General features: G+C 38.8%; 4 protein-coding genes across 4 annotated transcripts; 3 read left to right on the forward strand and 1 right to left on the reverse strand.

Moving 5' to 3' along the window:
• Positions 1-409: 409 nt before the first annotated feature.
• EAE97_010215 (uncharacterized protein) lies at positions 410-1587 on the forward strand (the record flags this gene model as incomplete). Its single annotated transcript, XM_038880730.1, has 4 exons — positions 410-490; positions 560-826; positions 910-1308; positions 1369-1587. 4 exons carry the CDS (start codon positions 410-412, stop codon positions 1585-1587), a joined length of 966 nt encoding a protein of 321 aa, XP_038728440.1.
• A 951-nt stretch (positions 1588-2538) lies between these two features.
• Positions 2539-4700, forward strand: EAE97_010216 (uncharacterized protein). Its single transcript, XM_038880731.1, has 4 exons — positions 2539-2691; positions 2764-2868; positions 2932-3721; positions 3772-4700. The coding sequence occupies exons 1-4, from the start codon at positions 2649-2651 to the stop codon at positions 4574-4576; spliced, it is 1743 nt and encodes a 580-aa protein (XP_038728441.1). The 5' UTR covers positions 2539-2648; the 3' UTR covers positions 4577-4700.
• A 2233-nt stretch (positions 4701-6933) lies between these two features.
• EAE97_010217 (uncharacterized protein) lies at positions 6934-7647 on the forward strand (the record flags this gene model as incomplete). The annotated part of the gene is made up of 3 exons (XM_038880732.1): positions 6934-7219; positions 7438-7460; positions 7489-7647. The coding sequence occupies 3 exons, from the start codon at positions 6934-6936 to the stop codon at positions 7645-7647; spliced, it is 468 nt and encodes a 155-aa protein (XP_038728442.1).
• Positions 7648-9870: 2223 nt separating this feature from the next.
• EAE97_010218 (uncharacterized protein) lies at positions 9871-12811 on the reverse strand. Its single transcript, XM_038880733.1, has 2 exons — positions 11920-12811; positions 9871-11838 (listed from the first exon to the last, which is right to left on the reverse strand). The coding sequence occupies exons 1-2, from the start codon at positions 12091-12093 to the stop codon at positions 10081-10083; spliced, it is 1932 nt and encodes a 643-aa protein (XP_038728443.1). The 5' UTR covers positions 12094-12811; the 3' UTR covers positions 9871-10080.
• Between the last annotated feature and the right edge of the window lie 3966 nt (positions 12812-16777).

Below are 16777 nucleotides of genomic sequence, written 5' to 3' on the forward strand. Positions count from 1 at the left end.
TATGAAGCTACATATATCAATAGCTCATTGCTTGTTCAGCCTTAAAATCTTCATTTCTTTGTCTAGAACTAACCAAAAAGCTGTTCACAGGTATTTATTGTGGACGCGAGATGTGGAAGCCCGAGCTGGGTCCGAGGCTTGAGCATGGCGCGTGCCAAGGAAGTCAGGGGTTTTCGTTGAACCATGTCGATTGCAATACAATATGCCTGCTGCTGCTACATAAACTAAAGACTACTGTAATATAAGCTACAGGCTACTATTGAAGAAGGGGAACTAGCCAGGGCCGCGCGGGCGGATGCAAGAGTAGAAGTATGAAGACGAACTCCATCAACTAGTTCTAATGAAAAGCTTCTCGTAACGCCTTGAAACTGATAAACACTTTCTCAATAACTGATATTCTACTAACATTATGGGCAATATTTTTAGCCAGTTCTATTTTATTCCATCGGCGTCGCTCACGGAGAAGAATACTCCCGATCAAACAGGCCGAGTATGTATAGTCTTATCTTTCTTTTACACATCTTGGATTCCCTTCTAACGCGCGCAATTGTTTATTCAGATCTTTCTTGTAACAGGTGGTTATGCAGGCGTCGGTTTTCAATTATGTAAAATTCTTTATGCCCACAACGCAACTGTTTGGATGGCAGGCCGCTCGGAATCCAAAGCCCAAAACGCTATATCCTTAATCAAAGAAGCGTCTCCTAAAAGTAGCGGTAGCATTCAGTTTCTGCAAGTTGACCTGGCTGATCTATCCTCGATTAAGCCTGCGGTCAAGCAGTTTACTTCCCAGCAACAACGTCTTGACGTTCTCGTCAACAATGCCGGCGTACGTACTTCTTTCCCTGCACCTCTATACATGCTTTACACACACATGCAACTTGCTTATGTCGTACGTTTGTGAACTTTCAGGTCATGTATCCTCCTAAAGGGAGCACAAGTGCACAAGGACACGAGTTGCAAGTAGCGACCAACTGCCTAGGTCACTACCTGCTTTACCAACTACTCCTTCCTCTCCTTACAAACACCGTGGCCTCCTCTCCAACAGGTAGCGTGCGCGTCGCATGGGCTGCTTCTATTGCCATTCATGTCGACTCCCCGCCAACAGGAATACTTCTCAACGATGATGGCAGTCTTAAGGATGTTGGCGTAACAGCCAACTACAGCCAGACTAAAGTTGGTAACGTCTTCCTGGCTCGAGAATGTGCCAAGACTACTCCGCAAACAGGTGTTGTACACACGGCTTTCAATCCAGGTAATCTGCGTACGGAACTACAACGGCATTGGACTGGTCTCGCCAGCAAGATAACTGTGAGTAATGGAACTTCTATATTGTTTCTCATGTACATACTGACAGATATGCAATCGCAGGATAAATTCATTGTGTATCCTCCAGTTTATGGAGCGTATACGGAGCTCTGGGCAGCCATTGCCCCTGAGGTAACACCGGAGAAGAGTGGTGCTTATATATATCCCTGGGGAAGGTTTGGTAGTCTTCCCAGTGGTATCGAGAGTTCAATTACTGGAGAATCGGGCATATCATCCAAATTTGTGGATTGGTGTGGTAAAGAGACGGAGGCATTCTTGTAGAGCCAACAGATTGAATTTTGGATCGAAGAGATGATTCTTCCTTGCAGTTCTTTTCCACGCCCATAGTTAATTTGACTCTTTTCTCCACATACTCGCCCAAATGATACTATTGCATACTACATAATTATTGGTTTTGAAATAAGGCCGTGGAGGGTTTTGTAGTGAGATGATGTTCTTCAATAAAGGTGTTGTGGTTTCATAGTCATAGGGCCTCGTGCTTAGCATGTTAGTTAGTAATCAGTTGTCTGGAATCCACCTGATCTAGTAACGAGTCTACTTTCAAGTGAGTAGGTCCCCCCTGATATAAGCTTACCTCCTATAACTTAACAACCAACGAAACTCAGGCAACTAGTGAATAGGCGGCTGATTGAGAGAGCGCCGGCTATTAGTACCTACCCGACCTTACCTTACAATCTCACCACAGCTAACGACACCCCTTCAAAGGAGATCAGCGGCTGTGATTATAATTTTAGGGTTTAATTGATCACGAATCAAAAATATACTTGGAATGATAGATATGCCAACTGCTGGTAACTTGCCAGCCTGTCAAATACTCAGAATGAGGTATCGCATTTATTTTTCCCCCTAACGACAGGAACTTCGCTAGTGTCGCTGCCATTGTTTGGGAGCCTCGTTAATCTTTCTAAGCGCTACTTATGGACTGATGAAATGAGACATCGATTCAGAGCATGAGGTCTGTGTGTGGTTCTGGACGCTATCTAGTTATCAACCCGGGTGTATTGCCGGGGTATGAAATATGTGTTGGATGAGTGTTGCTATATACGCAACCTGTCAGCCAACTTCCATGCATGATGCATGGATCAATATATGCTACTTACTACATCCCTGGATTTGCCCGCAACACATGAAATTCCTATTTTAGATAAGGATTTCCATTATCGACTCATTTGCTAGGTACCTAGGTAGGTAGTATTAATTTGCCGCAAACCAGCCATAAGATATAACTACTCTCATAAGTTCCCTTTTTTTTACAGTGAATGCTTGAGCTGAGGAACAAAATCAAGACTATTCTTTACGTGGATTGATTATTAGTAAGCATCATGAGCGACTTGGTTGAGGTGGACATACTTGTAATCGGTGCAGGTAAATACAACAGGCTAAATAGAGCTTACACATTCGCATTTAATTCTGTCACTAATTCTTGCTCCCAAAAAGGAATTTCCGGCATTTGTGCAAGCAAGTATTTTTTGGAATTCCATCCACAAGCCCGATTGGTAATCATCGATAGAGATAGTTGCGTTGGTGGAACCTGGAATGCGCGTCAGTTTCATTTTTCATCTTTTCCATTCTCCATGGTGGGATGCTAATTTGAATCGATTGCAGGAAGAGGCTACGATAGTTTCTGGACTCAATGGATGGTAGGAACAGCCGAGTTCTCAGACCAAGAAATGTCGAGACCACCGGACGAAGACCTTTACAAAGAGTTTTTCAAGGCTAAGCATACAACAAAATATCTGGAAAGTTATATTGATACACATAAATACGATGGCAAAACTCTCCGTGACAGGATTCAATTCTCGGTCGAAGTTAGATCAGTTTCCAAGAAGGATGGTTATTGGACTGTCTTGGCCAGCGATCGAGGCAGCGGGCAGCTGCAACATACTTTCAAAACTCCGAAACTAATAGTTGCAAGTGGTTTGACTTCAATCCCAAATATGCCTTCATTGCCGGGAAAAGAAAGGTTTGAAGGCCAAATACTTCATCATGAAGATTTCGGTTCGTCTGACGTTTTGACCTCCCCAAAACAGAATATTACTATTCTTGGGGCTGGGAAATCGTCTGCAGACATGGTTTACGAAGCAGTGAAGGCTGGAAAACAAGTGTCATGGATTCTGAAAGCTACAAATACGACTGGTCCAGGCTTCTTTGTTTCTCCGGATGGAAAAGGACCCTATAAAAATGCATTCGAAATAAGCTTGACAAGAATAGCAGCTACATTCACTCCTTCGTTTCTGAATGGAATGAATGTATGGACGAAACTCCTCCACTCATCCGCATATGGCGTGAAGATGATGAAGGGCTTTTGGGGGACCATAGATGCAGATGCGCGAAAGTCTGCAAATTTCCAACGAAAATGCCTACAAAATTTTGACAAGTTAGAGCCGAGCTCACCGTAAGTTCCTTGAACCCTTCACGAGAGCCCATCATTGACATTTGGAGTAGTCTTTTCTGGCAAAATTGCACCGCTGGACTTCTCAACCACTCCGACTTTTTTGACACCGTTGCCGAAAATGTTCGTATCTTTGTTGGGGATATTGAAGGTTTGAAGAGCAATAGTCTTCTTCTCAAAACCGGCGATGAAATACCATCCGACGCTATTTTATGCGGTACAGGCTGGGTGCCTTCGCTGCAATACTTCACACAAGCGCAATGTCAAGAATTTGGTTTACCTCATATTTTAGACCATGAAGAAGCAAAAGATGAACATGATCACTGGGCGAACTTGGAGGCAGAAGCAGATCTCCAAGTCCTTGCTACTTTTCCCCAGATCCAAAGCCCTCCTGATCATTATCAAAGAACTGCAACCCATACTCCATACCGTTTATATCGACATATAGTTCCTATATCGGAGTCTTCTAGCAATGAGAAAGATGACCGCTCAATTGTTTTCCTCGGCCAAGTCGTAGTAGGAAATTATTTTCCCACCTTGGAGTGTCAATCTCTATGGGCAGTGGCATATCTAGATGGGAAGTTGGATTTGCCGGGTAAACAAGAGCAGGAAAAAGATGTTGCTCTGTTCACAGCGTGGTCTCGACGTCGCTATCTGAGCAATGGCCAGCAAGGCAACAATCTGACATTCGATTTCATTGGTTATATAGATGCGCTTTTGAAGGATCTCGGCCTTACTAGTCATCGAAAAGGTTGGTTTAAAGATTTGTTTGCGGCTATGTGGGCTAAAGATCTGGGGAGCTTGCAGGCAGAATTTTCGAAGAAGTTCGAGTATGATAATACCGTTAAATCAATTTAGGATTTTCCAGGAAATAAAAAAACGTATAGGAGTCATATATTTCTCATTAATACTTTCCATTTAGTATAACGTGGTTTATCATCGAATGGCCTATATCATTAAGTGGCTCACTTTCACCTCAATTTATACTTTCAAATCCATATTATTTAATAACAATTAAATCAATTAATTGAAATTATTAAGAATTTAATAATCTAGGATTTATTATATTATTTCAATAGATTTTTATATTATATTTTATCTTTTTGTATTTATTATAATATTGATTAAAAAATATTTTTTTTATTAGAATTCTTTTCTTTTGATGTTTATTATATTAATTTTAAATATTAATTTTTTATTAAGATAATATATTAAGAGTTTTTTATTTAATAAATATTTCTTTTTAATATAATTAGATTTTCTTTATATATTAATATTTGTTTAATATTTCATTATTATTTAAAGTAACGTAATTTATCAGTAGATTAGTTATATCAGTAGATCGATCATTTTTACCTCGAATTATTATTCTATATTCAATATGTGTTTTCTTTATAATTAATTATAGAAATTTAATCTAAAGTAGTATATATAATTTTAGCTATTCAAACTATTAAATTAAATAAAAAATTATTAATTTGAAAAACAGTTTAATTTTATTATATATTTCAAATTATATTGAATAATAGCATTCAAAATAAATCTAATATAGTTGAGAATTAATTAAAAAGTTATAATTTGATTGAATTAAAAGAGGAAATATTTATTTAATATATTCTTAATATAGATTTGAGAGATTTTTCATTTAAATTCAAAAATATAAAAGATATAATAGATTATATTCTCAAATCGAAAAATATAAAATATATTAGAAAGTTTTGAATATATCGATTTATAAAACATTAAATAATCGAGAATAAGCTATAGTAATAATATATAAAAATAAAGAAAATAAGATTATTTCCTTATTTCTAATAATTCAAGAATAGATTTATCTTTTTAATTAATATATCAAAATTAATCTTTTTATAAAATAAGCTATTAAATTTATATTTAATACATAAATAAATAATAAAATAGATTTAAAATAATTGAAATATTTTAATAAATATATTAAGAGTCGAAAAAAAGCAAATATCAAATATTGGTATTGAATAAATATAAAAATCATAAATCAATAGTTTTTAAATATATTATAAAGAGAATAATATTATATATTTATATTTATTATTATATTCAAATTATTTAATTCAATCATTTGATATTAGCTATTTTAATAATCTAAAATATTCATATAATAATCAAATTAATAAATTTATTAAGATATATATCAATTATATTTCAAAAATTGAATTCTTTATAGTTTTTAAAACTATATATAAAAAATCAATTATTTTTTAAAATATAAAATCAAAATTTCAAAAAATAGATTTAATTCTATTTAATTCTTAAATTATATTTTTGAAATTAAATATTCAAATTCGTATATCTATTCCTTCTTTTTTCAATTTAAATTAATAAATTTCTTAAATTTTTTATAATCTAATTAAAATTCTTCTTCAATCAATATTAATTAAATTTCAAATAATTTGTTATTAATTAAGCTTTTTTATATTCATATTCAAAATTATATTAATTTTAATTAAGAATATAAAAAAATTAATTTATAAAAATATATTTTTAAATATAAAGATTTATATATTTTGGATAGTAAATAAAGTATTAAGTAAATATTGATATATATAAAAAATCTAATTATATTAAGAAAAAATACTTATTAAATAAAAACTTTTAATATATTATTTTAATAAAAAATCAATATTTAAATTTAATATAATAAATATTAAAAAAAAATTCTAATAAAAAAATATTTTTTAATAGATATTATAATAAATATGAAAAGATAAGATATAATATAAGAATTTATTAAAATAATATAATAGATTCTAAATTATTAGATTCTTTATAATTTCAATTAATTGATTTGATTATTATTGAATAATATAGTTTTGAAAGTGTAAATTGAGGTGAAAGTAATCTATTTATTAATATGACCTATTCACTGATAAACCACGTTATAGTAAATAATAATCTTAGTTTGTCTAAGAACACCAGATGTAATATTAAGAAAAGCTACACAAATTCAAAAAGTAAATTCAATTTCTTAAAAGAAAAGAAAAATTATACAAATTTCAGGAGTAGGTCCCGCCTTGATACTCTCTCGTTACAGTATTCCAGTAATCTACGATTCTCCAGCTGTCGGCCAGAATCTTTTCGATCACTTTGCACTCTTTCAAGTTTATAAACTACGCGATCCGGAACGCGGACTTTCTCTTGGACATCTATCCCCTACAGATGCAGCGTTCTTCAAGGGCATGCCTTTTGGTTGGATTTTTGATGAAGCATCGCCAGCCGATCAGCTTAAGAAAGCATTCACTGAGGATGGGGATTCATCAGATTCATATGGATTGGGTGATGTCAGTAGGATTCATGTTAAGACCATGTTAGTATACAACCCTCTTGCACCCGGAGTTCCTGTCAATGGCATGTTCATCGCTACTTCTGTGATGCTCACTCTGCTAATATCTCGAGGCTCACTAGAGTTGGCGTCTGCTTCACCAAATGAAAGGTGGCGAGACATCTTATGGCTTATAGAATTATGTATGTGTTCGCTCCGCTGGCTCTCTGGGGGCCACTGTGGAGGCAGACTGTTCTCACCTTTTTTTTCCCGTACCAGTTTGATTCTTCCCGCCCTACCCGGGCCCATTCTCGTCCCAAATGACCCATACAATTCAGACTGGGCAAGAGGATGAGACAGGGTAAAGGTTAGGTACAGTACATAAAGTTAGCTAAACATCCATTCAAAGTACAACTTTTAGTAGCAGCTGAGCAGCTCATCACAGTCAATCTTTTTTTTTTTTTGCATCTAGACCCAACTCGATTTGTTCAGAGAACCACGGAATGCCCCAGGTCTCATCGAAGGCCAGCAAGATTGGTGTCTCTTCCCCTCAGGTAACAACATGATCACTGCCATTCAAAACGACTCACAGGAATTGCGTTTCTTTCTCAGAATATCTACCCAAAGCTGACCACGACTCTCTCGCGACTTATTGATTGATACAGCCAACTTAGTCTCATGCCAGAGAGTTCCACGGACAACTTCTTCATTTCCACGCAGACCAGGCATTCATAAGCAACTCGTCGGCGTCACGTGCCGCTATATTCAATTGTTAGCTTGCAAGATGAAGGAATCAGAAGCGCCTCAGCAAGATATTTGGGAAAGGTGCTGTAAAGCTTGTGCCCATGAAAACCAGCGAAACGAAAAGGCAAATCGAAGTTTTAATCTTGTATTGTTGCCCCTGGTGCATATGTTTTACATAGAATGTTACGCCAGCAGGAAAGTTCTTATTTGATGAGAGACTTATTGGTGAAGAATTCAAGAGTCGTAACTCGTAAAGAGATCTTCTCTAGTAGAGTCAGAAGAATACCCTGAAAGATATTACCAAAACCTCAACTAGCGTGGTCATGGCCATGTGACTAGTTCTCTCGAGCAAGGAATTAATTTTACGGTGCTTTTTATTTATTTTGATCCTGGTTTTGGTATAAAGGTCTTGGGTAGAAGGAAGATCACTTTGAGATGTATTTGACAAGTTGATGGTGATGAGGCTTTTGTGTTTGTAGATAGCAAACACATGTATTGAAAGAGGTATATGAGAATACGGAATCGCACAAATAGCTTCGTAAGCATAGTATATAAGACGGTGTGGTTTGAAGAGTTTCCCGAGTACGTACTCGTGAGAATCAAGTCGTGGGTATCGTGGCGTAGGACTGAAAGTACAGATCACCGGTGAATAGTGGTTCTATTATCATTGAGTCCATTTCTGCGCCTTCGAAACAAGCAAGTTATCTACAATGTTAAATCACTTTGAATATTGAATTTGCTTTACATGTTAGATCGCCTTCAGACATTCTCTACTCAAAATTGTCTGCTAGTCCGGATTGACCGGCTTATTTTGATATCTCGAGGAGATGCAGCAGCCCCTCCTCAGAAATAAAGGGTGACTCATTTTGATTTCAGCTGCGAAGAAAACACTTTTCAGCGGGATAGTTTTAAGATCTCACCATGATCTTGGGCTAAACAGCAGTTTTAACTATGGTTCTTGCGATCTCCTGAGCTGTCAATTAAGCACAATGAGTCTGAGAGAGATGCGATATGAGGATATGCTTGTATTTGTGCGCTCGTTTGGGTGTGCATACTATGTTCCATGAATACTGTTCTCAGAAATCTTTGTAACCATATTAGTCAATAACTTTAGGTCAAGAAACCACTCGAGAACTATAAGCAGATGATTATAATTTATCTCTCGCGAAACTAGATGTTTCACTTATTTCTATAAGGAATGAATATAGATGTTCAGGTTGCACTTGCCGTCCTGAAGTTTTGTTGATCAAATTATACGATACTGGAATTATTTTCATACTCAAGATATACTCAGATCAGTAATTAAATCTCACATCCCCATAATGTAAGATTATACACAAGCGAACTCCAAAAAAATTAACTCCACCCGATATATTCCTACGAGTTCTACAATATCTACAATTCCTACCCTTCAAACTCCAAGCCCTCTCTCCCTCATCTCCCACCCAGGGTCCCAAACATCCCATCTCCCCTGAACTAAACCCCTCACTACCATCACCACTCTCCCTAACTCCAACTCACCTATCCCTCAATCAGCCAACCAACCAACCACCAACCTTCAGCGCCTAAAAGCCAGCCACAGAAAAAAGTGGAGCTGAACTCTTGACGAGAAACAGACCATTCAAGCGAGCTCGCGAGCGAGCTTTAGGGGAACCGAGAGACTTACTTGTTGGTGCGAGGGAGATAAATTTGTTTCCTGATAAGCTGTTTTTACTGCCATTTTGTGTATTTTGTAGGGATAGGATGCATATAGATGACGGGATGATAGAATGACAAGATGTAAGTTTGGGTAGTTTGAAAGCGGGAGTTGTATGGTCTAGTTACCTAATGATAGGAGAAAATGGGTTATCAATTGTATGAAAGATCGATATCCTGGTGGTATGGCCGTATAGAATTTCCTCACGTACAGTGAAGCTAAGACAAATCTACGAAGTAATGACACGATTAATCAGGGGAGTATTATAAAAAGCCGGTTGAACTCTCGTAGATACCCGATTCCTAATACGACCTAGTATATTATATAATCATTAGACTTTGCTTAATCACTTTCATCATTGTATAGAACCAATTTCTGTGAAAAATTGCACAAGACGAGGATTATAGGAATGTGACGAAATGATCACTTCGCTAACTACTTTACTACTTTATTTGCCGCCACGGGGTATCGCACGCTAATATATCTTATTTACATATATGCATGCATACGCGTGTTCGTATTCACATGCGTGATTCTCGGTACTCAGTTTCAAGATATTTTTGAAGGAGAGAAAGAACTTGAATCCACCGAGTCATTCTTAGACTTTTCTTCCATCCCCCAGAATTAATTTGGAACTAGGTTCGCGGTAGAGGTTAGAGGTAGATAATTACCTCCGTCTGCGATTTCAATTTGGTTCTCAGGAACGAAATCCAGACATGTGTCGTTTACTTGATCGGAGAGTAGCGGTGACTGAATATCAACAATATCAACACTGCCAATGCATGCAGGAGCTAAATCCGGAGACCAGCAATTTGCATTGATATCTGAGGTTTGAGAAGGAGTTGCTGAATTCTTCTGAGAAGATGATGCGGAGGAAAATGATCCATAGCCGCTGTCGAAGCTTTGTTGACGTATTCCTGATGTTGTTACGAAGCAGTCTGGTCGACGTTGTAGATGGCTAATTCGCGATCGTGGGTGACCTTCGACTTGAGCTGGGCAATTGCTTAGAGATGTAAAGGCGAGATCAACTGGTGTAGATATGGATGATTCTTCTGTGGGACCAATGACTTGTTCTTGCTGTTGGAACAAAGGTGAGGTGAGAGTATTCATAGGTACAGGTGTACTCCTTGATTTATTGATTTGATCTAAGAGCTTCTGGAAAAGAAATTTCCCGTTATCATTGTGGTTTGGAACAGCTGCGGTAGGATCTAGAGCATAGCTTTGTTGTAAGGAGGTAATCATATCATGCCACTTCGGATCTGGCGGTCTGTGCTGCTGCTGCTGATTTATTTGTTGTTCGTATAACTGTGTTTGCTGTACTAGAGGTGAGGATTGAAGAGAACCAAACGAAGTCGATTTATCACATCCCATATTTGCCGAAGCACTGTAGGTTTGATTTTCAGATTTGACTGTCGTTCCCGGGTCCATATCACAATCTACTTGATCGATAATCGCTTCGTGTCCAACTCCATAACCACTCCCCGCCTCCCAGAGATTTGCACCACACATAAGCCCTTCCCTGTCTCCCTCAAAATCCACGGCATCCCCCAAGGCTCCCTCTCCTAATCTTGCACTCCTACACTTCTCGATCAACTTCCAAGCCTCAACTCCCACATCCGCACTCTCAAGCATTCCCCTGTAAGCCTCTTCTCTCCTCTCCCAGTTCGCCATAAATTTCCTAATGGTCGCGTCACCGCATCCCTCCCTTACCATTCCTTTACAAATTTCAATCAAATTCAGCAATTCCCTCCGACTTTCCAACAACTTGGTTTTCGTAGCATTGATTTCGGCAACACAACGCTCGTATCTTTCTTGATCAGCGCTCATCTCGGCTTTCTTCTTAAGTCGACATTTTCTTGCTGCACGTCTGTTTTTTTCGAGATATTTTTCCCGAGCCCGGAGTATTTCTGCAGGGGTGAGAATCTTCTTGGCGCGGGGGCGACGTTTCTTTTTTGGGGGAAGTGATGTGGTTGAAGAGATGGAATTTGAGTCGGTGGTGAGTGGGTACGCATCTTTCGGATGGGTAAGAGGACTTAACATTCGTTTCTTGGATGGTTTGAGAGTGGCCAAATTAATGTTCGGCGAATTGTTTGTGACTTCAACGTCGAATGGAGCATTCTCTGTCGGACTCTTGGGACTATTTTTAATTTCAGAGGTAGGGATGAGTTTGGAGTTGTCGACGTTCAGTGAACTCTCAGGGATATTTGTGAACAAATCACCAAACAGGTTAATCGCATTCTCTGTGGTATTTTGACTCCCATCGATCCCATCCTGTCGTCTCTCATTCGTGTTTGTGTTGAGAGTTGTATTTGGTATCTGTATGACATCATCGAATATCGCCGAAAATGAATCATCCTCTGTGATGTTCAGATCCATAAAAGCCTATAAGAATTCAAAACCTTGCAACTTTCGGCTCCAATCGTCCACCAATCAGAGATTGAAGCCATTTTGGATCTATCTTACCTGGTCATTTCCACTCATGAGTTCGTTCCATTCTGCTTGTGCTTTTTCTGTTCCTGGGCTAACGAGTAAATTGGAAGCGAGATTGTTGTTTTGTATTTTCAGCGCGTCTTCGGCGACGAACTCATTCAAGTCGAGTTGGCCTAAGTGAGGGTGCTGGAACTTTGCTCGGTACATTGCCAAGGATTTACGGATATGTTGAGACGTTCGGTTCTCGCTGACTAGTATCAACTAGATAAGTAGGTCGTGTACTGTTATTAGTACTGTTGACGGAATATGACGGTCGAGGCAACTGGCCTATCAGGTCAAGCTGGAGCAGGCAAGTACCAGTAGATGTGTGATAGCCTCAAAGCTTTTATTGAATCGCCAAGAGACAGGCAGTACCATAGGACTTCGATATGTCAAGATAATCTGAAAACAGGTGATAGGGTTTGAGGGGAGATTAAGCTGTGAACCGTAGAACGATATTAGAACAAAATATGTATTATGTTAATTATTAAAAGTCTTTTCCGCCTGTAGCTTGAATCTTATATCACATCGTATATCTCAATCCGTGTTGAGAAAGAAGCGAACTTAATAGAAGGTAGCAATCAAACAATTCCAGGGCGAGACGGCGAGACAATTATATCCAGCCCTGTCTTCATAATGCAAGCAACAGCGCATAATGACATCAGATCATCGAATCCAATAAGCATCGAGAAGCGTTCGATTCCCGATGACACTCTAACTGAATCGATACAGATTAATGACTACCGTAGACAAAGGGGATGGTGTGCTTCCTATATTACTTGTCGTTCTTATCTCTCTTCATCGCATGAACCGGTTTCGAAAAGGAGAAAGAGAGAAAAAATTCAATAAAAAACCAAGCGTTTAATAGCTATCCCCGCATTTACAAGCATCGGAGGAGCCAAAGTGGAAGAAGATGTGCGAATCTGGTGGAAAAGCGTCATGGTTTTCTTTATGCAGGCCAGATAATGAAATCTCGTATACCGAAGAAGCCTCCGTTGGTTGCGATATCCAATCACTGCTTTCAAACTTCGCCTTACTAACCATGCCTTGACTTTTCATTGTCCCATTTTATAAACATTTGATAAACACATGTGAAATGTTTATTTCTGATCCCATTTTTAAGGAGGTTTCCTCCGACATGGTTGTAGACTTTCCTGAAAATGACAAGCAGAAAATGTTTCTAGCAAGCACATTGGTCAAGGAGATGACTCCTATACGATAACATGCACAAGTAAAGTATTGCATACAAAGACTCTAGATGGGAAAGTTGAATGGAGATCTCAAAGATACAATTTGCTTTCAACACCTACTCGAATATGAAGTAGCATGTGTATCAAATAGAGTCTCTGGAGAGAAAGAGAGAAATTGGGAGAGGGAGGTGAAAAGATATATCGCCACCCCCTCATTATTCTTTTAAGCTACCCGCTATCCAACCTATCAATCAGCCTTAGCGACAATTGACCACTCATAATTGACCCTTTAAGGAAAATAAGGAGAACATGGCAATTTATTTAACTTTCTCAAATTCCCATCTCTTTTATCAATAATCGCATCTTTCTTCTACTTCCTTCATCTTTTATACTTCACGTCTACCACTAGTCGGTACTACTCCGGAGTTCACGCCTAGCCCTGCCCAGTTTTTATTTCATTATCGCCCCTCTTTTATCGAACATCTAACATTCAACGTCTATCGTAGGAGTTCTCCCTGGCTTATACCTCTTCCTCACGAGTCACTACATCCATACATATATACCACCGTGCCATAGAAATCCCGAGAACCCGATTGGCGAATACCGAAATCAGAACAGTCTCAGTGTCTGTTACTGACGAGCTCACCACCACTCGGAACAGCCTCCGTAGCTGTAGCATCCCGGCAACCAGTCAGTCTACATTGTAGTTATACTATGTGCATCGTACTTTCGCCTTTTTTTTTTCGATAGCATCAACATGCAATTATGAAACGAACCTCGATATTAGAAAGGTTCGTGGCTCTGAGGGATGGGGTTGCAATTGAGGCCGTCAGGGATGTGCTCTTACTAACATGTTCTACATCTTGTATATGGTGGCTTCGCCCCCAATCCGATAGTCCTCGCTGCGATCGACAATTATGACCTGGTACTCTCTCTTGTTATTTCATCAGTCTATTCACCTATACAAATTTTCGCAGTGAAAGAAGTAATGATTAAGTAATCACATCTGATCGCATTCGGAGATGGGGAGATGCCTCCGAAGCGATGAATGGGTTTGGAGCTGCTCTGCCGCGAGAATAGCTGTCTAAATTACGCACGGTCCATTATTGATTACATAATAGTACTCTTCGCCGGAGGAAAAGGTCCTCCTACCGCTGATTGGTCCGGATGGATTTCTACGAGATTACTAAGCATTTTCACTATGCGAACGTTAAATCGACGAAGAGCTGGCTGGTCTAGGATGTGAAACTTTTTTTTTATACATGATCCTGTACATTGCTTTGGAAGCTGATTCATTGTGTTTGTTTTGAGATAATGAGCAAGAAATTGGGATTGCATCCGTCGAGTTTCAATGAACTTTTTTGTTCCACAGTATTATTAGTTACCTGATGTTTGTTAGTAATATATCCGAGTAGAAAGCATCAAGACATCAAAGATAGCCCAGCCCCTGTGAATGAAGGTTAACTCTGAACCTCAAATGCATTTTAGATTTCTCACCACAAAACCTCAGAAATAAAAGCTTCACAAGTCGACTTCAACATAACATCTCTGGAGAGAACCCTCTCGAAGCTTCTAGAATCGCAATTTCATGAAGATAAAAGAAGCTGCGAAGCCGATGTGGGAAGAAACAAAAACCATAGATAATTCTACATCTTATCTAGGCTCGCCCGACCAGATATGTCAACTGGCAATCAATCGTAAATTACAAAACGATTTCAATTTCGAAAGGACAAAGAAAGAGTATGTACATTCATACTGTGTCATAACATCCTTAAGCCCAGGTCTTAAAAGCTCAAGTGTCGTTGATAAAAAAAGCTTGTAATGAAAAAATGAAACACAACTCCCGCGGAAAAGCACGCGTGTCATTTTGGGCATGCTGCATGATCTTACTTATCAATCAAGATTATGACTCTTCACAAGGTACTAGGAGGAGCATAAGCTCTGTGAGAGGAATGCATGCAGGCTGTCACCAAATCACTAAGGTTAGGAGAAGGCCATGAAGTGAGAGCTCTGCTTGTATCAGAGTTCTACTAAAGCTCTGCTAGTATGATTTTGTACTAGCTCTGCACGAATCATATCAGCATAAACGATCATTTCAATGTGATCGCGCAAAATTAAGACCGGAAGCGCGAACAGAAACAAATGAATGAATTAGATAAAACGTAGCTTTGAAAGAAAAGTTGGGCCGCCCTAGTCGCTAGTGAATGTTGTTTCGTCTACATGCAATATGTCTTTATGGTTGGCTGAAAGCCCCGGAGATATGTCCGAGTGAAGCTGGCAATGTGGGAATACGGGATGAACTCAGTTAGCTCAACCTAGGCCGTTCTATTTGGAGCCTTGAGGTGGTTTGATTACTTGAGCGGGAGTGTATAACCTATCGGACGATTTCGCAAGATGGAAAGTTTTCTTCCGACCGTTGCTTGACTTCCTGATGTTCCCGCATTGGCGAGGAAGATCTAATCTAAAAGGGAATAAGCTCGAGCTGGGTGGGTATACACAGTATGGAAAGATGATTTGAGAGAACAGGTACACTGTTAGTCTTGTTTCCTCAGCTCATTTTGAGATTTCGAGGCAGTTTATGAAACATGATGAGGATTGTTATTGGTGAGAGATTAGAGAAAGTGAAGCGAATGAAAAAAGGAAGGTGGGTGTGGGTTGCATCAAAAATTTGATTATTAAATGGTATTGCCGTGCACTATTTGTTGCATGTACTACACAGAGAAATCGGGAGACTTGACAACGAACAAGAGAAGCTGAAGACGCAATAGAACATTATGCGAGACTAAATTAGAAGGAACTGAAGAATTTCCGTCACTTTTCGCGCTTCTATTGATCCTCTTCGCAATGCGGGAATTTCTTAAGACGCTATCCATGATTTCTTGTAGCAGTGGTAGGAGATTCTCCCCAATACTTCTATGTGCCATTCACATCTTAGCGTATGCTTCATAAGAAGCCCTTTTTTTCTTGGCCTATGCATCAATGATTGTACCGTGGCCGCCGGTTCCAAATCTGGGAGCGGGCCCCTGTTTCATGGGTTCTAGATGGCACTTCTGCTATTAAAAGTCTACGGGCTCGACGCTCGTCACTAAAAATAAAACACCACGAGGATGAACAAAACGAAGCGTGGCACCCGTTCTCAGCTACAACTCATAATAGATACATGTAAATTTTATTCCACTATTAACAATAAAAACGTCCATCGCGATGATATGCATGACCATGTACGCGTGAAGGTGTTACTTGTAATTGACCCCTAGCATTGGGTTCATATGAGTGGATCTTGCAAGACACGACACATCAGCATATGACTCTCAATACCTGTTTTAAAATATTCTCAGGACTGGTAATTGGTAACAGCTAAACAAAAAAGTCATCTGGATCGACTACGATCGAGATTGGGTGATATTTAGACGTCGCGATTAGCGCGGGACTAGAAACATTTAATGCGGAATTTAAAAATCTTTATCAATTTTACATCACCGATGAAGATACTTACTTTATTTTCTGCAGTCCAACTCAGTGTCATATCTCGGCTTAGTTCCGTTATGTACTCATGAGAGATCGTCGGATACTTGCAACGATTATAAAGAATTGATTAGAGAGTTCACTCGGTGCCCCATTTAGCACCTCGAAATAACTACACCTCAAATCTGTAAAACGCA

The sequence above is a fragment of the Botrytis byssoidea genome (assembly GCF_014898295.1).
Source record: "Botrytis byssoidea strain MUCL 94 chromosome Unknown BBYS_026, whole genome shotgun sequence".
In the NCBI taxonomy this organism is placed as follows: Eukaryota; Fungi; Ascomycota; class Leotiomycetes; order Helotiales; family Sclerotiniaceae; genus Botrytis; species Botrytis byssoidea.